The sequence below is a fragment of the Meriones unguiculatus genome, chromosome 11 (genome assembly GCF_030254825.1).
Source record: "Meriones unguiculatus strain TT.TT164.6M chromosome 11, Bangor_MerUng_6.1, whole genome shotgun sequence".
NCBI classification, from domain to species: domain Eukaryota; kingdom Metazoa; phylum Chordata; class Mammalia; order Rodentia; family Muridae; genus Meriones; species Meriones unguiculatus.
Window position 1 is genome coordinate 109397544 of NC_083359.1, and position 23371 is coordinate 109420914.

The 23371-nt window shown below is 50.5% G+C and overlaps 1 protein-coding gene across 8 annotated transcripts in view; it reads right to left on the bottom strand.

The window, feature by feature from the left end:
• Positions 1-7285: 7285 nt before the first annotated feature.
• Rps6kc1 (ribosomal protein S6 kinase C1) overlaps positions 7286-23371 on the bottom strand; it is a 126657-nt gene continuing 110571 nt past the window's right edge. For 7 of the 8 annotated variants that reach the window (XM_060364914.1, XM_060364917.1, XM_021651045.2 and 4 more), the window contains 3 exons: positions 12843-12925; positions 11758-11853; positions 7286-8107 (listed from right to left, as the gene is read on the bottom strand). In XM_060364914.1, the coding sequence (XP_060220897.1) occupies positions 7997-8107; positions 11758-11853; positions 12843-12925 (290 nt within the window). In that variant the 3' untranslated portion in view covers positions 7286-7996. The remainder of the gene's footprint in view (positions 8108-11757; positions 11854-12842; positions 12926-23371) is intronic. The other variant, XM_060364916.1, reaches the window with a different exon arrangement.

The window sequence follows — 23371 nt, forward strand, 5'->3', positions numbered from 1 at the left end:
TGCTGGAACGGGTTTGGCTTGCTGTCACTGGGGCTGGGAGCTTCCAGGTCCTCCTCGGGCTGGTGTTACAGCTGCCTGCCTGCTGGTCCTCTCAGCTCCTCTCCAGGGCGGTGTCTGCCTGCATGCGGCCATGCCTCCTGCCATGAAGACGGTGGACTAGACCTCTGAATGTAGCCACCCACTGAAATGTTTTCCTTTGTAAGCGTTGCTGTGGTCATGGTGTCTCTTCTTCCCATGACCCTGACTAGACAGAGCCTTTGCATCGTCTTGAGCAAGGAGGAGACCGGGTGGTGATTTTCAACTGCAGCACCCATTAGAAAGAACATGAATCAAAGCTCTAGTACCTGCGCCATCTACTGCAGCAATGGAGGGGGGAGCAGAAGCTGCCTTCAAAGCAGCTGTCATGAAGGAGCCAATCTCTCTGCGGGTGTAGACACCCTCTACCAAGTGTGCCTCTTAAAGACATGTGCTGCCAGGGCCCAGCTCAGAGTCCTCTTTCTCCAGCTGCCTAACTGGACCAGTTTCCTCTCAATCACCCTTCCCCACTGATACAAAGACTGGAGCAGTTTCCATGGAAATGTCACAATGTCTTCACACTTAGAAGGTGCCCCGCCACCGGGGGGGTAAGGAATGTCCCACAGACACAGCCTAGGTCCCAGAAGGACGCCGTTGTGGTTCAGCAGGATGAGGACGGGGACCAGAACCTGCCTTTCCAGCTATGCCCCATCCTGTTTTCCTAAAGATGCAATTTCAGGCTCAAAGAAGACTTGCAAGAAAAAAATTCACAAAGTCCCTTGACCCATAACGGAGTCCCATAACAGAGGATGTTTTTGGGAACCACTTAGGTAAACCATGTTATGTCTGGTCAGGGACAAAGAAAGAGTAGCCCAAGAACAAATGTCAGGATATTATGGAAACAAAGCAAATCTATAATGTGAGAGTGAAATGTCAGGTAGGCTGGGACCCAGGGCTTTGGGCTCTGAATGGTGGAGCATCATTCTCAACACAAATACACTTTCTTGGTTTTCTCTGAGGATCCTCAGACGATGCTACAGAGACTCTGGCTCACGTATAAAGTGGTTTCTGAAAGAAGACAATTTTTATAGGGAAGTTCTAGACGTGGGAGGGGCAGGAATGGGCTTGCCACTCTCCACATTCTCCCCCGGCTCGGGACTCTACCTCCAGCCCAATGTCTGTTCTAAACCCTCTCCGCACTCCCATCCTCATCTCTTTCCCTCCAATTACTCTCTATTCTCACCCTAAAGTTATCTCTCCAAAGTAGCTGTCACCCAGGCTAGCTACTTAAGAACCTTTACTGATTCTCCAACGATCTGGAGCGCAACACTGTAGCTGCTCTTGGGTGTTCATTGGTGTTCCTCCCACCCTTTACACACACACACACACACACACACACACACACACACACACACACGGCCCATTTCACTCCTATCACTAGATAAGAGAGAAGGAAGGATAGACGAGACATAGAAAGAGAGATCCCTGCATCTAATTTCTTGTTTCCTCTTGTAGCTGGTCTGAGCTAGTTTGTGGGTTCTTCTCTTTCCCACCCTTTAGCTTCCCAGTTTCATGCCCTATCATTAAATATCATTAGGAAGAGACAGAGGGAAAAGAGAGGTCCTTGAACCTGATTTCTTTCTTCTTGCTTCTTCTTTGAGCATGACTACTAACAAGCTGCAGCCTCCTCTTTGAGACACTCCTAGAGAAAAAGACTTCAGAGAACTTCAGGGAGGCTGCTGCTGCTGCTGCTGTTGCCGCTGCTGCTGCTGCTGCTGCTGTCACCGCTGCTGCTGTCACCGCTGCTGCTGTCACCGCTGTCACTGCTGCTCCTCGTTGCTGTTTGCTGGGCTGTTGGAATCCTGGCACGAAGAGTGGAACTTCTTCATAAGGAACTTTGAGTAAAGAGGTCTATATCCCCTGTCACTACTAGCCTTCTTCTTCTCCTACCTAGAGGCGGGGGGCGGGGGGAATGAAGGGTGGTAGAGGCATTTAGAAAGCCAAGACCCTAACCAGCAGGAAGTGGCCAAAGAAAACTGCCCCTTCTCTCCACTAACCTTCTTTCTCTCCTACCTGGTGTTGGGGTGTTGGAAGGGCTGGGGTGAGAAGGGAGAAAGAGCCATAAGGAACCCCAAATAAAGCAGGTTTAAAAACCAAAGCCCATACCTTGATGTTGGTCTTGACTTCTCCCCTCATTTGAGGCAGGGTCTCTTGTTCAGGGCAGCATGTGCCAGGCTAGCTGGTAGAAAGTCTCCCAGGATTCTCTTGTCTCCTTCCCATCTTGCTGCAGGGATGCTGGGGTGACAGATGCTGCCATACCTGGGTTACATGGGTCCTGACTCAGAGGGTGCAGCCAGTGCCTGACCAGTTCGGAACCGTCTCCCCAGAGCTGCTCCTCCAAAGCCAGCCCAGCAAAAGTCTGTTGCTCCCCATTCCTGGCTGTCTCACCTGAGGTGATGTCCCTCTGCCCACCCACAGACTCCTCACTGTTTCCCCCTGAGACGCCAACATCAACAAGTCACACCAGGCCACCTTCTCACTGCCCGTCACCCACTCGCAGACCCACAACGATGCAACCTTGTTCCGTTTCCCTATTTACTGCCCTCGAAAGAGCAGCACCAAGTGGCAGCCGCCCTGCTGCTGCAGCCTCACACTTCCCTGCTGGACTGAGGTTTCCACGCTCGGTTTAGAAAGAGGTGACTCTACAGCCCTTGCTATTCAATGACCCTCCAACACAAAAGCTTACTATGAAAACCTCAAGATGAGCCAGGGGTTCTTCAAGTACTCAAGAACCGGGGGACATGAGTGCTCTGCACTAAGTAAGAACGGAAAGTACCCATTCTGGGCTCTGACCACACCTGCCAACAGATGGATAACAGAGATACTGAGGTGTGATGGACGGGGTCCAGGGACACCACCATGGGCATGGGGGTCAAGGAAGAGGGCAACACAAGAATCGTCCAGCCTCTGTTAGGTGCTACACGCTAGACCTTCGCCGTCCTTTCTGGGGTACACCTGGCTGAGAAACAGCATCTTATTCTTTCATCCTATTGTCTTTTTAAAAGTTCTCTGTGTCTCTGTCTGTCTCTCTCTCTCTAAAACTCTCTCTCCCCCTGTGTGTGTGTGTGTGTGTGCCCAAAGAATCTAAAAGAGAATTTCAGAACCCCTGGAACTGGAGTTATGGATGGTTGTGAGCGGCTGATAGAAAAGGAATTGAACTCAGGCCCTCTCTAAGAGCAGAAGCAAAGTGCGTCCAACCACTGAGCGGTCCCTGCAGTCCATCTCACCATAGTCTTTAGAGCCTTGTGACCACCAAGGGATGTGCTAGTGAGTGGGGTTTGGACAGCAACCCACGCCTCTGGGAATAACAGAAAAACAATTACAAGAAACAGTGAAGTACCAACTCAGGGTTTTTGTTAACCTTGCCTTCTACAATGTGGAATTATAATACTAGTTCACGGTGAAAAGTGAAATTCTACCATGCTCTGGCACAGCACAGAGCTTTCTCCCTTTACCCTCTGCAGTGAGAGCCCACAGCACAGCCTCTGACTGAGAATGGGGGCCATCAGTCAGAGCCGCAGCCAGGAGGCTGCTCTAAGATGCTCTAGTCTGTGCCTCAAGGAAATCGCATGAAATGCTGTGTTCCATCCCCCATGCACCTATAAGGCAGAAACCAAGTCTTGGGGAAAAAAAAAAAAAGAGGCTCAAGTGTCTGAGTCCAGGCAGAATGGCAGGAGGGGCCCTTAGGAAGCAAGGCCCTCTTTTTTTAGCACTGCCTACTTGTGGGGCAGGCAAGAGAATTCAACCAGGACATGCTCTGAAGGGGCTCCACTGAACAGACACTCCAGGACATGCATGGCAGGAGAGATAGTCTATTCTTGGTTTCCACTGACCCCACACAACAGAAAAGCCGACAGAATTGTAGCTACTCAGAAACAGTCTGAATAATGCTGGGAGATGACTCAAGCAGGGACCTGCATCGCATCCCCAGGACCCACACACGCCAGGCACAGCAGAGTGCAGCTGTGCCACAGGGCTCCTGGGTGAGGAGAGAGGCAGAGACACAACCTGTGGGCCAGCAAAGAAGAGAGCTGCCTCAGAGGAGGAGGGAGGGGGGCAGAGCCGTACACACGCACAAAGTAAACAAGAAGGCAATCTGAACACATCACCAAGACCCCCCCGAGAGGCCCTGGGAAGAAGAGTGGCCACAGAAGGGGGTGCTGGTCCATGGAACCCTGCAGCATGATGACTGCCGAGGAGGATTCTTACTCAAAACTGCCAAAGAGAGGGAGAGCGTTCTCACGCAAAGAAACAGCGAGCTTGTAGGGACGCGTGTCCTGAAATTCCACAATGTACTCGCTTATCCAAACATTACCTCGTACCCAATAAATACATAATTACCTTTCGATTAAAATAAAACCTGAAAGAGTGGGGTTATTATTGTTAAGAAGTCAGTTGAGAATATCTGTCTCAAATAACACGAACTCATGTCACAGCGTCAGCCAACTTCCACTGGGAGGACAGTGTTTCCCTGGCTTTTGGGAAGACTCACTCACCTGTGAGGGGGGACATCAGTGATGTTCGTACCATAGTGAGGCACTGCCTACCTGTCTGAAAAAGCCCCCTAAGAAAAGCAAAATCAACGCTGGGGATTCCAAGTAAAAGCACAATGTCATGAGGAAACATTCAGACACCCATATGCCCACTTTCAGGGTGCCATCACTCGCAACAGCCCAAAGTAGCCAAACAGACACACAGTTAAGCCAAGTGCGGTAAAGCCACAGCCAGCACAGTCACCGGGACAGTCAGAGATGGGCAGTTGGCCAGGCAGGGAGCACGGGTCACAGGGACCACAGCTCCCTGAAGACGTCCCTCACTGGGTGAGGGTGAGGGTGCGATGCACACTCAACGGAGGAGGCACGGCCAGTCTTTACTAGAAGACAGACCCGCCCCACAGCATGGATGAGGCCTGGAAATGGCGCCCTAAGTAAAGCAGACACCGAAACACTTACCACAAGGATCAGGAGCTGGGAGAGGACAAACAGTGACCGTGGAGCAGATATGGCTTCAGCTCAGGATGATAAACAGTTCTGAAGAGAGATAGCAGCAATGGCTGCACAAAGATTTAAGCATGTTAAATGTCACTGCATCGGATGCCTAAGACTGGCTGACACAGGGCTAGGGAGATGGCTCAGCGGGAAAAGTGCCTGCTCTACAAACACGATGTCCCCAGGTTCGGGTCCCCGGCTCCCATGTGAAAACACAGGCAGCATGGACCTGTAATCCCGGCACTGGGAGGAGACAGCTCCCTGCCTCACAGCCAGTCTAGCCAAAATGGTGAGGTCTGGCTTCGTGAGAGATACTGGCCCCCCACATATACCTACATACATACATACATACATACATACATGCATACAGCAGAGAGACGCCATGCTGGCTAGCTTTATGTCAACTTGACACAAGTGAGAGTCGTCTGAGGGAGCCTCGTCGAGAAAATGCCTCCCTAAGGTCAGGCTGTAGGCAGGCCTGTAGGGCATTTTCTCAATGACTGATAAGGGAGGCCCCTTCCACTGTGAATGGTGCCATTCCTGGACTGCAGGCTGAGCAGGTCATGAGGAAAAAGCTAGAGAGCAGCCCCTCCATGGCCTCTGCATCAGCTCCTCCGGGTTCCTGTCCTGTGTGAGCTCCTGTCCTGACTTCCTTGGATGATGAATGGTAACATTTAAGTATAAGCCAAATAAACCCTTTCCTCCCCAGCTTGCCTTTTCGTCATGGTGTTTCACTGCAGTGAAAGAAACCCTAACTATGGCCGATAGCCACTGTTGACCTCTGACCCCCACACAAGTGCACATGTGAGCACACACACATCCAAAATGATGACTAAAATGGCAAATTTTATTTTTATTCTGGTAAAAAAAAAAAAAAAAAAAACAGATGAGAACTACTGAGTGGCGATTTCTTGCGTGATTTTGACCCATCTTCCTCCCCTGTGCTTGAGCCAAGAGGAGAGGAACTACAGCAGAGGCCACATCGGAGCCTCAGGCATGGACCCCTGCACGGAGGAACCATAGCCATTACCCCATGTTTACTTCTAAAATAATTTATGTCCAACACGAACGCTGTGTGCACACTCGGTACAAGCTCCAATCAAACACGAGGAGAGAAAACTACAGCTGTGGGAGACTGGCATGGCAACCGTTTGTTTGTGTTACTGTCCTTTGAGTCCAAGGGTGCAAATCACACAGAAGGGCAGGGCCTTCGCGTCTGCTGTGCAGCCCTATTCCTGTGTCATAGGGCACTTCTGCGAGGAAGTTCTGCACTGGCAAGCTGAGTGCTCACAGACTTCCTACCAACCCCACAGGAAGTCCCTGTCTCACCTGCATGACTTCCTGTCATGAGGCCGGGGCTGGGGAGCCAAAGCCAGCTCCAGGGACTGATGTCATCCTGACTGAGGTCTGATCTTGGTGACCTGCTATATCCCAAGCCAGCGTTGTCTCAGCCCTTCAGCTGGTTTCAGGTTATAAGGGAAAAGGGGAGTCAAATAATGGAAAAGGGGAAAATGCTTGCACATTTCCTGTGTTTCAATACACACTTCTGCTGCTGCTTATCTTGATGGGAGAGCAGACAGTCAGTGGATGGAGCTGAGACGTTCTTGGGACTCGGTGGCCTTACACACACTCAAAAGCACATGGATTAGGACAGAAAAGTTGAGGGGCCAGAGTGAAGCTCAATGGGACAGCATTTGCCTAGCATGCAGGCACAAGGTGCTGAGACTAATCTCTGCTACAACAAACACAAACAAAACACAATGACAACAACGAAGGAACAGAAATTCCAATCATTTCTGGCGGCCTCTTGCTTGTAAGCGCGCCTTATTCTGTCATCTCTGAGTGGAGGTTGATAATCAGGCAGTAGCACTTGTAAAGCACCTGCAATTCTTGGCAAACACCTTGGCGGCGGCAGCACCTCAGCAAGATGAAGGAGCAGCATCAGTAACACTGGAGACGCGCGAACACACGATTCTCAACCCCAGCAGCAGGAGCTCGGCTCTGAGCGTCACTGAGTCGTGGGACAGGACATCTCCGTATGTATGACAGACTACAGCTCCCGGTACACCAGCCCCACTCCACTCCAAAAAAAAAAAAAAAAAGTGAACATACCAGGACACAGCAGGACAAACTGTCTACATTCCACAAGAGAAGCAACAGGAGGGAAAAGAAGCCCCTTCAAAATGAACCTTTAAATCTTAAGCTATTAAATGAAGAAGTCATCCAATGCTTAACCACATTTATTTTACATCATGATTTCTTAGTCTTGTTAAGCTGACAGTTTGGGGAAATAAACACCCCTTCCCTTTTTGGCCGCATGTGTGGTAACAGGGTAGGGAACACAGACTCCAAGAGAATAAGCAGGGAACGCAGGAGATGGAGGAGAGAGAGAGGCTGGAGGACAGACGTTCCCACGAGCCCCTCGCGGTTAGCAGCATCAACCAGCAAGCTCGAAGCTGGCAAGAGTGTTTTTCCTCAGGGATAACCTGGGCCCTGCTGGGCACTCCTCTTCATCTTGTCAGCCCACTAGTGACACTGTTCACAGAGCACATTTAGTGTGTTACTCAGCAAATATCGACCGAATCGTGTAAACCAGCCCTGTTTAGCAGAAGCACCATGAGCTGCCACCAAGGTTCTTCCTTACATTTACAGTCCCCGGCAGAGTATTTCACATGGCTTATCATTTCAGTCCCGACTGCAACACCACAACCCTGAATGTAAGTTACGTCACATCTCGGAAGCTGTCTTCACAGCAGCTGCTGGCAAGGTTGGCTAGTCTCTTGTCCAGACAGCAAGTGTAAGTGAATCTATTAGCCTCCTGCCCCATCACTTCCTCTCAGGTCCTTGTCCAGGGCCGTGGCGTGCCTGAAGCTTAGCCACCCCCAGAGAGCCTTCGTGAGGGCTCTGTCCTGTCAGAACACTCCAGGTGATGTTCATCTTGTCAGCTCTGCCCAATCCACGGGGGTGAAAAATGGGTGAGACTTGATGTCTTCCACACCTGCCACCCCAGCTCCCAGGCGCTCCGTCGGGTTGAACTGCAAGAGCTGAAACACAAGATTCTGTAAGTGACAGAAACACAGCAGCAGCGGGAGAAAAACAGAGCCTGTGGGAGGGGGCGCTTCAGAATGCGACTGAGTGATAAGCGGGCCGACGGCAGCCGAGCGGCTGTCCGGCTGTGGGCTGGAGAGCATCCTAACTGTGTGAAAGCTCTTCAGCATCTGCAAGCGTAGCCCTGGGCCACCCAGGCTTTCCCTCACCCTCAGAAGTGTAACGGGGTCAAGAGGGATGCTACTTCCTTCCCGACTCAGAAGCCTGGGAGCGCCACAAAACTTCCAGTTCCTTAACGACTACAGCACATCAGGGCTGCACGTGCTCAAAGCTGTGTCCCCAAACCACTGTCTCTGGAATGGCAAGTGAGGCTGATGAGGTCATTTGATCCAGTGCATGGCATTTCTTCGGAATTATGAATTTTATATAAAATAAGCAAATAATGTCACAATCAGATTTTTAATAGTAAAAACCAGAAGCAGGGCTGGAGAGATGGCTCAGAGGTTAAGAGCACTGACTGCTTTCCCAGAGGTCCTGAGTTCAATTCCCAGCAACCACATGGTGGCTGACAACCATCTATAATGTGATCTGATGCCCTCTTCTGGCACGCAGGTGTACATACAGATAGAACACTCATATACATTAAATAAATAAACAAAAAACATCTTTAAAAAAACAGAAGCAATTTGTACAGCCATACAAAGGCCCTGCGCACCCTGAAGAGCATGCCTGAGCACGCTCAAATGTCAGCAGCTTTACGGAGGAACAATTTCTACACTATGTGAAGATCTACTGCAAGCTACGAGCCAACATTCTTTGACCAGCTTACCTTGTGTAAGACCCAGTCCGGCCTAGACCCCTCTGAAGACCCTGCAGGCTGCTCTGTGACATCTGAGTCGCCCCACGAGCTCAGCCCCAGGCAGCTGCTGACAGGAACCTGTCCTTCCAAGGCATCTGCTGGGCACAGTGCTAAGGGAGCCTCAGTGCTTTCCCTCAGGGAGCATGGCGCCTGTGGGCCCCACCATGGGAGGCAGGTGCCGGCCCCCTTCTGATCACTATTCCATAGTGATTCTACTGCATGCTATTAATCTACCCACTCGCTAACGGGCCTTCAAGTTCCCAGTTCTATAAGGACCAGCATGGCTGCTAAGAGTCAGAGGACGTTCGTTTTCAGCTGAAGTCATTCCTAGGATCAGCTCTGCGGGTCACTGAGCGGGTCTGTGTTTAACTCGCTAAGAAACTGGCAGACTTTCCCTGAGGTGCTGTACCTGTCCACACCCCGTCAGCAGTGAGGGAGCTCTGAGCTTTCCACCCCAGCAACTTCCGCTCTTTCCTGAAAGCCCCTCTAGAGGGCTGCTGGCCTCTCGTGGTGGTTTTGTTCAGACTCCCAGGGGACTGACGTCCCTGAGCATGGCTGTACCCTGGCGGCCACTCATGTGGCCTCTGCTGCAGTAGCTTTCTGTCCACCATTTTTAAACTAAGCTGCCTGTCTTTCTGGGTGAGCTTTATTCATTCTGAGTACAAGCAGACAGCGGCAAGCAAGCGTCCTTCCGCAGCCCGTGCTTGTTTTCACTTTCTTCCTATCTTTGAAGTGCTTATGTTTTTAATTTTACTGAAGTCTACTTTATCAGTGTTCCTTTTATGGATCACACTTTTGGTGTCCTATCTAATGAGCTCTGTGTAGCCCAAGGCCATGAGTGTTTTCTTGTGTTTTCTTTACAGCTGAACAGCTTTAGCTCTTCCACAAAGGCCTGTGGGCTACTCTGAGTACACTGTAGTTCGAAGTCAGGGAGCGACACTGTGGTTTGGCAGGTGAGCACTCACTGATTTCCAGGCACCTGGACATGGCGCATGGCTGCTCTGAGGATCGCAACACGACCTGACTGGCTAGCTTAGGCAGCGTGAAGAACTGTCCGGATGGTGCAGGTGCCTCGGCCACTGCATCCCGACAGGTCCCTGGCTCACAGATCTTTTCAAGGTAGGATTTACCTTTTACTCTCCTCCTTGTTCTCTCTCACAGTTTCTGCCTCTTCAGTTTCCTTGGGATTTACTTTATTTGGATAGATTCTTTCTGTATTTATTAATTTTTTTTAGTAGGGACTCATTCTAGAGCCCTGACTAGCCTTGAACTCATGGTAATCCTCCTGCCTCAGCTTGCCAAGTGCTGGGATCATGAGTGTGCGTTCCCGTGCCCAGTTCTTCTCAGTGTCTTAAGGTGTAAGCGTAGTCCCTGAGACAGCCGTGTAAAGGCTGCGACAACTGGCACAGCCTTCTTGATGAGCTCTGGGAGCTGTGTTTCCACTTCCATTCTGTTACCGCTGAGCTGTGACTCTTCTCATGAGTTCTTTGACCTGCACAGTAGCCAGTGTGCTGTTTAATCCCCAAAAATCTGTGGACTTAGCTGACACTTTCAGAGTTGGAAGTGGGGGAGGCTTTTTGTTTTGGGTTGCTTTTTGAGACAGGATCTCCTACAGCCCAGGCTGGCCTAGAACTTCTGTGAAGCCAAGGATGACCTTGAACCTCTGACCTGCCTGTTGTCTGTTACTGACTGACAGTTCCTCTGCTGTGGTCAGAGTAGGCTACCGGATTTCCGCCTTTCTAATCCTAGAGCTTTATCTGAACACAGTACATGGTGATCCGGAAAGCTGCCTTACACGCTCCTGTGTTGTGTGCACCCTGCAGCCACCATCAAGCCTTCCACCTGTATGATCACATGTGTCCTCTGTAGCCTGCTGGTTTCTAGAACTACCAAGATGAGATAGGGAGCACTTTGCTTAACTTTTTTCTTTCATTTCATTTTTTATGTTCTTTGGGGCTGTTATTAGTTACACTTCCCTGTGTTGGCCTTTATCCTTCTGAGAGGTTGTCAGTCTTCAAGCTCTGCTCTGAGTCCCTTTTGCTGATGCTTATCATTGCTCTAGTCCTCGGGGTGACCGTGAGTGGAACTCACCTCTCCTTAACGCTCTTCTCTAAGCTGATTGTATCTGAACTCTAAGTTGTCCCGGCTGCTTTTCCAGGCATGTTAATAATGTTTTGTAGGGTGTGCACGAACAGGAACTTAGAATGTCCCAGGGGCTCCTTGAGCAGCTGCTGTGGAAACTGCACAACTTAATTTGTCACAGTCTACTTCAGAATAGTACTAACTCAGGAACAGGCAGGAATTCTCTCCAACCGTGGCCCAACCCTGCACACTGGCAACTGAAGCACATGCCTCCACGACAACATTTCTTTCTATTTCACAGAGCTGGGCAAACTACCCATCTCCAATACTTTCGCTCACATTGCAGAAGAGCTGTGTTCTCCCGCCCTCTGCTCATGACAACAGCATCCGTGAGGAAGCCCCTGTGACTCTAGATCCATCCTTCACCCTGTCAGCCTCTTGTCACTGTTGAGTCCCCTGTGCTGCCTTCCCCACATCTCAGCCCATAACTGAGTGATGTCAAAGGCCCAGTGACTGACTAAAGTTGAGACAAGATGAGTAGAAACAAGTCTCCACCCTTCTGAGTCTACCAACGCGCCATGCTCATCTGAACGTGACTGCTCATGAGCCCCTCCCCCCCCCCAAAATACCCTCCTGACAGTGCTGGTGCCGCGGCCCCACAGTCTGCAAGGCCAGGGTGCCTAGCCAGGAGGTCAGTTCAGTTACCTGTTGAATGAGCGAGCGAGCCTCTTCAGAAACGCAGTCTGGCATGTTCAAAGTAGTGTGCGTATTTATGCCCGCAGGGTGGCACTCCACCAATGTCTGAAACAGTCAAGCAGGCCCAGTCCTCGTCCCAACCTCACCACAGCTGCTTCTGCCACAGGCCGCACAGGCAGCCAGGGCAGAGACGTGACAGCAACTAGAGGCTCAGCCAACAAGAGTGTCACCGTGGCAGATCAGTCTGAAGGCTGTGAGCCCACAGAGATCCACCCAAAGCAGCTGACAGCCACCATGCTCACACCACAGGCTTGCACAATCGTCCCTTCTCCTTCACTGTTGAGAGCCTGGATCACAACAGAAGACCTTAAATTGCACACAAGCCCCAAAGAGGGACAGATAGCTTTGAAACAACTAATGTTCTTAAACATCTTTCTAGCGCAGAGTTGTGTTCATGGGAGGGCTTCAGTGTGTGTACGGCTACACTATGCAGTGTAGGCGCAAACCTCAGTCACCATCTACTTCACAGCAGGCTTACACTGCAGGTCACACACTCGACAGGAGTGGGCCGATGCGTCTCCTCTGGTTTCTTCCCAGAAGGCAACAGCCACAGAACTCTGCTAAGGTCTATTAACCTCAAGCATCATGCTTGAAAGTTACTAATCAGAGAGAGTGCGCTCTCTGTCCCATGCTAGAACAGATAGGGAAAGGGACAGTGTTGGGGGAAGATGTTACCTTTACGCCAACACTAACTTTTAAAAGATGAAGTCCTCCCGGCTTTAGACAAGACCCTTAAGGAGCCAGGAGGACTCTGCCTCATGCCTGCACAGCCTCCACAGATGTGGTTCTGCCAGAGCTGTGTCACAGACAGGAATGAGGAAGAGCTGGCTCTCACTGTGAGCGACAGAGGCTTGCAGTCAATGTATTCAATATTGCACGATTTTAGACCAGAATCTTGATCAGTTTCTCTGGCTGCTTCTGACCCTGAAGTGTTCCCGGTGCCTGAGCTGACACCTGCAGGCAAGGCGCACACGCTCAGCCTGGAGCCTGGCGGCATCTGGGTGAGAGCGCCAGGTGTCTGGGTCACTGCGTACCTTGCCAGTGAGAAGTTCGAAGAGGACAGCACCCAGGCTCCACCAATCACAGGCTTCGGTCTCTTCCGTGACTGCTCCAACCTCTAAACACACCAAAAAAGGTTGATATTAAAATTCCAGAGGTCAATTAAACTTTCAAAATTAACATGTATTAGCAAGGTGACCTTGTTAACGCTGAGACAGCAAATACTAAACACTCGTGGGCTTTCAAATCCCTGAAAGTCGCTTCTCTCTTTGGTCACCTACTGGGGTTGCATTTTTTCCCCGACACAGTCATACATTAAACAGAGACATTTGTTCTTTGGTTGACGGGGGGACACCTTCAAGACACTGTACTTAAGGTTGCGGGAAACTACCTGCTCAGCACTTGTTTCACCTTTCACATCCAGGGGAGCTGATTTACCCTTTCAAACCAGCTTTTGTTTTAGAAATAAAGACTCCTTGTAAGCAGAAGGCACTTCACAAATTACCTAAGCCAATATTAATTACGCTGCTGGAAGCCAGGAGAGCACCTCATGCAATGTCATGTAACGGCAGATGACAGCCCAGCCTCTCCTTCATTGCTCAGACCTCTCGCTGAAGGAGCCTGGGAAATGCAAGCCCAGGCACTCTCAACTTTAGAAGAAATAGTGTTCAAAGCCACAAACAAATCTGCTGGTTTAGAACAGCCAGAAACTCCAGCTCAACCTGCTTGTTCCTGGAGGAAGCTGAGGTGTCCCCATTCAGGATGCTTCATAATGAGCCAAGTCCAAGGCTGCAGCTGCTAACTCCTGTCTGAGGCCTTGCTCTTTGCTAACAACAGCAGATTAGTCCCAAGCCCTGTCAGTATCTGCCCCTCTGACACCATTCGGACAAAAGCAGCTTACTGTTATTTGACTACAGGGAGCCTACACCCAAGACAATGGTGTTCAGACGTTTCTAGAGGGTTGGTGAGAACCTGAAATGCAGTGTGTGAAGCAGGCTGGACCCTGGTTTAAACAACGCTCTGCAGAGCACACCTGAGGAAGAATTGCAGAGCTTTCAGGACATGGCACTTCAAGTCCTGAGGCAGGGGGTGCACGTGGCAACACACACTATCCTCACGCCACGTGCCAGATACGGACCTATCTCAGCAGCTTCGTGTTGCTTCCGTGGGACTCCAAAGACCTGCACCACAGACCTTCCTAGCCTGCCTCCACCCACAGTGCTCACAGCAAATCACAGCCTCCACTCCATGACGAGCAGAGAGGAAACAGACACTAACTCCTGAGCTACTGACCATGTAACTGAGAGACCAGGCTCCGTCCAGCACTGTGTGTAAGCCATGAAGTGCGTGCACACTGCGAAGCCGTGCTGGACGACGCCCTTATGTAGCATTGAAATAGAAACATACCCTGTTCCCAAACAGGAGAATTCTGATTGAAGAGAACAGGTGAGAGAACTGACAGACAGTTCAGTGATCTGCCCTGGATGGTGACATTTTTACTATTTGTCAGCCGACATAAACACCTCAGTGGTACAAATCTCAAGAGCAGAGAGGATGATGGGAAGCAGGCTGGCTTGCAGGACAGAGCTTGGTGCAGGGAAGGACTTGTGTGTAGCCACCCACGGTCTCCACAGACCGACCATGCCCTGCTAAAGGCTGGGCCAGACCCTGGAGGCCGGGCACGAGTCTTGGAAGTCTTCTGGACATGTGAGTTATCCGAGGGTCTACAGGTCAAATTTCCCTCTCACCACCTCCTCACTCAGCAACCCTCAGGAGGCACAACTCCTGGGGAAGCTGTTTCAAGGCTACCCCCCCCACCTCACCCCCCACAGAGCCACTGTCACCTTCAGAAGAGTGATCTTAGAAATGTTAGCCAGGGTGTGTGTTCCCAGAGCCCTTAGGGAAACAAAGAGGGAAGGTCCACAGGTCTGCCGTCAAATATAAGCCTTTGCACATATCCTTCCGGTCTCCATAACAGGCCACACGAATTCTCCGTTCAGAATGCTCTCACAGCATCTCACTGGCCGTTCAACAACAGCCGAATGTCTTGCTTCATCAGGCATGTTCAAGTAATCAGCCCTCCGTGTGGGGCCTCGGCCTACCCATCAACCAGTCGGGCCACAGAAGCAGCACAAATGAGGTCTGTGCTGCCCAGATGCGGAGAGCCCGCCACACACGGTTAAATAATCTAAAGCTCTAAAGCTGCTTTCTCTCCCGGCACACAGTGACGGTAGATGTTGCTCTGAGGTATACGGCAGGTAGCCTTGATTACTTAGTTTTATTAAGATTTTACCTGTTCAAGACCAAAATAACAGATCAGCCACTCCTTTGGGATGTGCCACCAGCACGCCACACTTTCCATGTGTGGACGCTGTTACCCTAAGCCAGTGTCACAGCGATGGCCGCAGTGACTAGGGAGGCACCCTATGTGCAGACATGTTTCATACTTCAATCATTTTAAACGTCCTAACATCTGACAGAGAACTCGTGTGCGTGGACTAACTATGAAGAGAGACCTTACCTTCCCTGTGAGCAGGCGGAGGGTGGGGATCCAGCCACCCCAGAGAACGAGCCTGTTAGGAGCACCACACTGGAGCCATGCTGTCTCCCCGCAGGCTCCTTCTAATGCCCAGGGAAGTCTTGCTGCGGTGGGCTGCGCAGTCTGCAAGGACACCTTTAACCTGGGCCAGCCTAGAGTGCTGCCCCATGCAGCCTAGCCCACCGAGGCAAGCTTGCTGGTTTCCCACCGGGGGGTGGCAGGGGCGCAGGGTAAGGGTTTCAGACACCAGATAGGCACTGGGTCTTCTGACCCGGAAGACGGGGGCTCTGCGGGTGGGGAGAAGAGAAGGAGCCACTTTGGGACACAAGGTAAAATTGACTTATAGTTGCCAGGGGCCCCTGTCACTGGGGCATGCCACCTCTGCAGTCGCAAGCCCCCGGGGGAGAAACTTCCGGGAACTCTATGAGACAGACCCGGCAGGTCCTTCACTGTGCTCACTAGTTCTCCAAGAGCAGGACCGATCAGCTTTGCTGCTCTGATGTCCCTGTTCACAGAGCCAGGTGGTTGGCAGGTAGACAGTGACCAATCCGGCTTCGGCTGCACGTGGTGAGCGGGGATGGGGGGGGCTGTTTGGATCAAGCCAGCTTCCTTTCTCCTCTCTCTGGGCACCCTAGCTCCTCCAGGACGCACCACAGGAACAGACACTGCTGGTCACACTCCTGCCCGTGCCCCGGAGCCTGCTGTCACTCCTCATTTCTTTTCCCATCCTTCCTCCATCACCACCCCTGCCACAGCCACCTTCCTTCCTCTCCCTGGTTCTTTCCCAGGCACAACCAACTCCATATTCAAAAGGCACCTGGGCCTTCCACTAGTTTTCATCACTGTGACAAAGTAGCTGACGTCACACAAGGGAGGAATACTTCACTTCGGCTCGTAGTTTGTAGTCTCCAGTCTAGGCTGGCCAGCTTCCTTGCTTATGGCTCCAAAATAAAGCAAAAGCTGGCAGGAGTGCATGGTGAAGCAAGCTCCCACTTCCTGGAGACCAGGCAGTAGAGGCAGAGGGGCTGAGGACAAGGCACACCTTGCCGGCACACGCCTTCAGCGACCCTCTGTCAGGAGGCCCAACCGCCACATAACACTGTCAAGTCAGCACTCCAGGAGCAGGTTACTCTGCTGGGAAGTCCAGCGCCATCAGACCAGCCACGTCCCTGAAGCCTTGTCCGGCAGCCACACCTTCGGCACACGGTCTCAGGAAACAGTCCAGTTTTAAATCCTAAGGCCTGAGCAGACTGCCCGCCACACGAGAACCTAGGTGCAAGAGTCTAAAGGCCACCGTGTGGGCTCTTGACCGGAGTGGCTGCGGATGAGGACTGGAGTGATGAGCTTTCTCCCAGAGGGAGAAAATTAAGTTTTAAATCCAACAATGCAGCCTGAAACACTCCAAAACAGCTTCCTGTCAGGCAGGAGCTGATTAATGTGAGGTTGACATCATAGGCCACCGTGCCTGGTTCTCCTGGGCGACTCTGATCTACAACAAAGACTCTGGCATGGAGGTAAGATACAAAAAGGAACTTCCTAGCAGCTGGGGCTGGGCGTGCAGGTGGACTAAGCATTCCTGAACTGCTTCACGGGCTCTAAACCAATATCACACCTCACAACTGTCAGAAAGAACAACGCTGGCGGCCTTTTTAATGGCCTTGAAAAACAATTATTCCTAGATTAAAATTTTAATATATAAGGTGGAAATAGATTGCTAAAAAGAAACTAAAGTTTCTGTGGTTGTCCAACCCTCTGCTCTAAAACTGCTTCACTTGCAAAATCTCAAAAATATGAAAACTCCAGCACAAAGTGAGGGCGCTGCTTCACACAACAGCTGTGAGACGGCTAGTATGTTCACTGCAAGTGTAGAATGTGGGCCGGTGAGATGGCTCAGCAGGTAAAAGTACCAGTTACACAGGCCTGGTACTCATGTTTTTACTAAAAGGGCCGGATGTGGTGGCTGACACCCATAGCCCAGCACCCCATGATGAGATGGGAGGCAGAGACGGGTCAGCCAGAAGCCCACGTGCAGAGCAGCACTGGAGACGAGACCTACACACACTGCACACTTCCCCAACCCCAAGACAAACTGAATTACACTCATAGGTAGAGTATAAGAAACACCACATAAAGCTGTGAGGCCATCTTAGGCACGCGTGCAGCAGGGAAGCTGGGGCCCTTTAAACCATTTTGAAAACTCTTTGAAGCATGCTAAAGGACAATCTACTGATTTCAAATTGGTTTTCTTCTGTACTCCAAGGTGTTAACTTCCCGTGTGCCCACAACTGCTCCATCCTGTATTTGCAACTTGTAGGTTGGGTGTCCTGGTTCCCACAAGTACAGAGTTCTCACAGGTTCTGAACAAAGTGACCAGGGAAAACACTCTTCCTTCAATAAACAACTCTGTAGGTTCTTCACACATAAACGTGGCAAGACAGTGGCATCTAACCAGAGAGTTAGAAGTCTGTGTCTGTACCACAGAGATGGAGGCCCTGGCTCTGTGGCTAAGCGCTGCTCTGAAATAAGGATGGCCATTTTATCCACCCCTTATGCCTCTAGTGGCTTTAATTTTATCATCCCGAAAAACGCTTTCAAAAGCGTTGGTAGCTGCTCTCCCAGCCTCTCCTCCCTCCATTAACTTAAGATGTTGAGGAGTGGATGATGCCGAGGTGAGCAACTGTGCACCAGCCTCTCCGTACACCCCACCCAACCAGCCACCCTGCCACCCCCCTCCCTCAGAACTCACTGGGCCTGTGCAATAAAGGTGTACCAGAGCCTCCTCACAGTGTGGAGACAGGGAAGTGGTTTGAATTATCCCCCAGCTCATCCAAAGAATGATCAGGCATCCAGCATGTGCAAATAGCTAATAAAACATAGAATTTCATTCTAGTACAATCCATTCTAGTTCCTAATATAGTAAATAAAAAAGTTGAACTGTTGGGCTATATAATGTTTATTTTTAGCCCTAAGAATTATTACGGCGGTATTACCTAACCTGCTATCACAAATAATAAGACACAGACACCTGTTAGATTTTATAATTGTCTTATTTACCTTGGGCCAGGCTGTCTCAGTAACCTCACCATCCATCTCCCAGCCCCAACCAATACCATCTTTATCTAAACCATCTTCCATCCATAACCCCATGGTACTTGCTTGTATTCTTCACCTGGGCCTTTTCATGCCATTATTTTTGTCCTTCCTCCAGGCCCATGTGATTTCTTCTCCATGCTAAACCATCATGGCATCCTCCTTCCTCCTCTCTTCCCATCTGATTCCCATGATTCTCTCTTGAACCCAACGCCCAAGAACCTTGACCATGCCTACTTCTGCCCCTCCCAGATACAGACTGTTTAATGAACCAATCAGGTATAATGACTTGGGCAGGTTTACACAACAAGAATAGGTTTACATGAGAAGGTGCTCTGCTGAGCAGGGACAAGATCTTGAGGGCTAGTAATTAACATCAGAAGAAATAACACCAGGCCAACCCCCAACATCCCAACCTCAGTATAGAATCGTAATTCCTGCTGAAGATTCAAACCATCCCGGTTCACAGGGAACAAAGTTGGGTAGAACAGCAAAGACTGCAGTGTCAGTGCAGGGCGCCACCTCTGGCTTGCTAGTGTTGACCAGGGTAGTTTACAGAGAAACAACGTGGTCTTAGCAATGCTGACCACCCAAGGCTTGCTAAAACACAGAATGAGAGCAGCTCGGCCTGCGGCGGAGTCTTCTGAGTGTCCTTCTTACAGTGCTTCACTGAGGCCAAGAGCACGACTACAGGAGCCAGTTCCTGAGTCAGAGGGAACAAGAGTAGGACGCGTGGACTTCCTCCTGAGCCGGTGACGGTAGCCTACGATTACAGCACTTGGAGGCTACAACAGAACGATCCTGAGCTCAAGCTGCACCTTACAAATCTGTTTACAAAGAAAGAGCCTGTCCCCTCCCCCGCCCCAAGTCAAAAACAGACAGACAGATGAAGGAAGCATTCTCTAGCCACAAGGCAAATGGCAAAGACACCAAGTCAGGCTTGAGGAACCCTGACAGATACTGGAGACACAGGCACAGCTCCAGAGTCGGCGGCATCTACACACCTGCAGGACCAGGCCTGAAGCCCCAGACCATGCGCTATGAACTGCAAAGGCTCAGGGCAAATGCAAAACCAAAGACAGCACTAAAACTCTCCTAGAAACTGCACTTGAAAATTGAGAAAATCAGAAAATGCAGGTTAAACTCACTCAAGCTTTGAATGAAAGCCGCCTTCCTACAAAGCCTCATAAAGACGAGTCAACTGTGTATTTTAGGCACTTGTAGCTGCCAGCATCCCAAGTTCAGAATGTGCCTTTCTTTTACAAGATGTCAAACTGCCTTCCAGGGGCAATCCATGGCCTTTCCAGCAGCTGTCCCACGAGCTTTCTCCAAGATGGCAGGAAATCAACACATTTAAAATTTCCTAAGAGATTTTACATGCAGAAAACCTCTACACAGCCCAGTGAACTGAGGAAAATAAGTTTAGTATTCCTCCTAGATTAAGGCATGGTAGCTCACACCTGTAGTTCCAACCCCTGGCAGTTGGAAGCATGAGGCTTCATGAGTTTGAAGGGAGGCCAGCTAGGCTACGCACTGAATTCCAGGTCATGTTGGGCTACAGTGTAAGACTGTCTCAAAAACCAAACACACAAACAACACCCCAACATCCACGGGCATGGAGAAGAAACACCTACCTACATCTCTGTAGCTATAAGGACGTTGTTCTTCCCAGCTACGTTCTTAAAATACATAAATCTTAAGACACTTTACTTCTTTTCTTTCTCAGAGTAAAAATAAAACTCAATGAAAAAGCATAAATCATAGCAAATAGTTTTTAAATAACACTCCCATTAAATCAACATTCACACACTCAAAGAATGCCTCTTCAGTAACATAACAAGCACCTGTCAGACATACGGACCCATTTGAAAGCCATAGACTCTCACTACACTAAAATGACTCTCACTACACTACAGGATGTTCTGTTTTGCAAACTGTCAGAAACAAAAACTAAGTGTCTGGCTTTCTGCGTGTGCTTGCATGTGTACATATCAGTGCTGATTACGTATCTGACCTTGTGGGTGTGCACGCGTGTACACGTCAGCTGGCTACATTAAGTGTCTGACCTGAGTCGGTGTTTGGTGAAATGCAGAAGAGTCAAGACTCTGTTAAGTTTTTACAGGGAGCCAGGCATCAGTAACGCCCTTACACAGTAAAGAAAGGCAGTGTAATAAAGCCACCTGTCATTCGTGGCAAATGTGAGCCAAGGGAAAGAGCATCCTTCTCCCGCTGCAAGTGTCCCTAGCCAGCGCTGGGAAGCATTAGTCCCACGCTCCTGCACACACGAGCTCTCCCTGCAGCATCTGCTGCTAATTGAAAGGGACTAGAATTACAAAATCCTTGTCAATTTCTCTCACGGCTCTTGCTGTGTGTAAAGATTTTCTACGCAGGGGCTAAGCATTAGTCTTCCACTACAGCTGACGGCTAAAGAGCAAAGAGAAAGAAACACACAAGAAAGCATTTTTGTGCCCAACAGTACATGGACTCAGCTGTGGGAAGAGGGACAGCTAAGCATGCCCTTTGTTAGCTCAGTGCAAGTCCGTTCTAGAAACACAAGCGGTGCCCGAGCAGGTCTGCTAACATCCTACTTTGCCAATTGTGTATGTCCTCTGTTGGGGCCATTCCTTTGACAGAACTTCAAAAGGAACTGTCAATATTAGACCAATTATGTCTTTATTTCTGGCTCCCAGGCACAGTCCTGGGACACAGGAGGCACTTAATAAATGTTTGTTTATTACATTATTACAGCATACACATTCCGATTGCACCTTATAGCACTGTTCACTCAAGGCATTCAAAGTAGCTACAAGGATCCCAGAACGCCTGTCTTAGCGCTGTGATCTATATCTCAAGTCCTCTGCCCTTTCACAGCTCACAGACTATGAATCTTACATGGCATCTGACACTCACACAGCGGCAGGTAGAGCGTGGAGTGGCGGGTACTGGCAATGGGAGTCAATCGGCTGCTAACTGCAGGACCGTTTCCAGGCTGGCAGTGGCTGGGGTGGGGTGGGGTGGCCCTCGCAGAGCACAGTGGCAACCCTGGGTGATGGTTTGCTCTTCTGCGAGTGGCAAGGGCCTGTGAAAGGTGAAAAGGTTGGCAAATGCCAGGCAGAAAGAAGGCAGGGCCAAGAGAGCTCAGGTTTCCCGTCTGCTAACGTGAGGAAGCCCGCACCTGATGCCGAGAAAGGTGTGACTAACAGGCCCCGACACCTGCCGGCTCTCCTGGGACCGCTGGTGTCAGATGTTTTTAAAAATGTTTCCAAAAGCAAGATTACAGACAGACAGCTAAGATCAGGGTGTGACTTTAGAGACGGGAAAAACACTTTCTTTGGGGACCAAGGACTGAGACAGGGCCCTGTCCAGGTCTAGCTGACCATACTCAAGCCCGTCTCTGCCTTCCAAGAGTTGGCATTGCAGGTGTGTGCTACCAGGGCCAGCTTCAGGACATTGTGTTCCCACCACTGAGACAAAATATTATAAATGAAGCCCCAGCAATGAGAGAATGAAACTTTTTGCAGTGTCAATGAATACACCTAGGGCTGCCCTGAGCTACGCCCTGAACCTCAGTTTTTAAAGTTAAATTTCATCACAGGTTTGGATGGTTCCTCTAATACCTATAAACCAAATTACCAAAGCGTAGCAGCTGAAGTGTACGTGTGAAGACAGCTATTCCCAGGGCCCCAGGTTCAAAGCCAGTTCATCTGAAGAAGTGGAGCCAACCTCAAGTGCTCAGCGCCCGAGGCAGCTTCCAGCTCACAGAGAGGAGCAACCACCCCCCAGCCCGCCCTTCTGAAGGGACATTCTGCTCCTTCTGTCTTATTTCAGAAACACTGCCCACCCTGTCCGTTCCGAGTTCCCCACGCTCTGCGGCACCGCCCGGCTGCTTGTGTGTGTGGCACACTTGTCAGGCCTGAGAACAGCGTAAATGTCCGCCTGAGTGTCATCCATGGACGGCGGTGGCAGCATCTCGCATTCTGCTCCCAGGGAGCACGGTGTCACAGTCCCCCACTTAGCGGGGCCCTGCTCTGGACTCACCTGGGACACCGGCCCTGCTTCCTGCCTTGCTCTCCTAATCCAGCGGGTGGTAGCAGGGCTGTCTGCCTCCAGGCCCTGCTGTGGGTGGAAAGCGGGTGAGGACCGCAGGCTGCATCAGCTGGCTCAGGCGAGGCCTGGATTTCTCCTTACAGTGACCTGGCAACTGCATGCTAAACTTCCATGAATCATCTGCACAATGGGTCAAAACACTCTGATTTTACTTGATTCAGCACTCTGGGGCCAAAAATTACTTGTTCAAGAAGTTTATAGGTATCGTTGCACCGCTTCTTGGGAGATGAAAAGAGGAACGCGTAAGTGCCACGTGGCTTCTGGCTGACTGGTTCTGAGGATCATTCCCAGGGCTACATAATCTTGTTTCTTCCTCAGCCACATTTCCAGCAGGAGAAAACCAACAGCATGGTGCCCCCCCCACCCCCAAGGCCATTACGGTTGATGGATGAGAGCAGGGCTAACCGGAAAGTGAGAATGGCGGGCCCAGCTCTCTTCTCGTTGCTTGCTGCCCAGCGAGGCGGGCCGGGATGATGCTGTGCTGCTCTCGGAGCTGCTGCAGCCACACCTCCCTGCATTGCCGCCATTAACCTTTTAAAGCCTTAGCATTTCCAGACGTTATTTGAAGGGAATGGTTACGAGAAGTAGAAGGAACAGGCCCTGGGTGTGGCACACCACTAACTTTTTAAACCTTAGCATCTTAAGACATTTGTCTGAGGGAAATCTTTGTCCTCACAAAGACTAGAGGGAATAAGCCCTCTCTGTGGCATGGAGATGGAGACAGACAAGATTTTTCAGGAAATAGGAACATGGTTGAAGTGGAAGCAGTGACTCAAGGCTTGAGACTTGGCATTCTCGCCAGCAGGTGGCTCAGTGGTGCAATTCCTG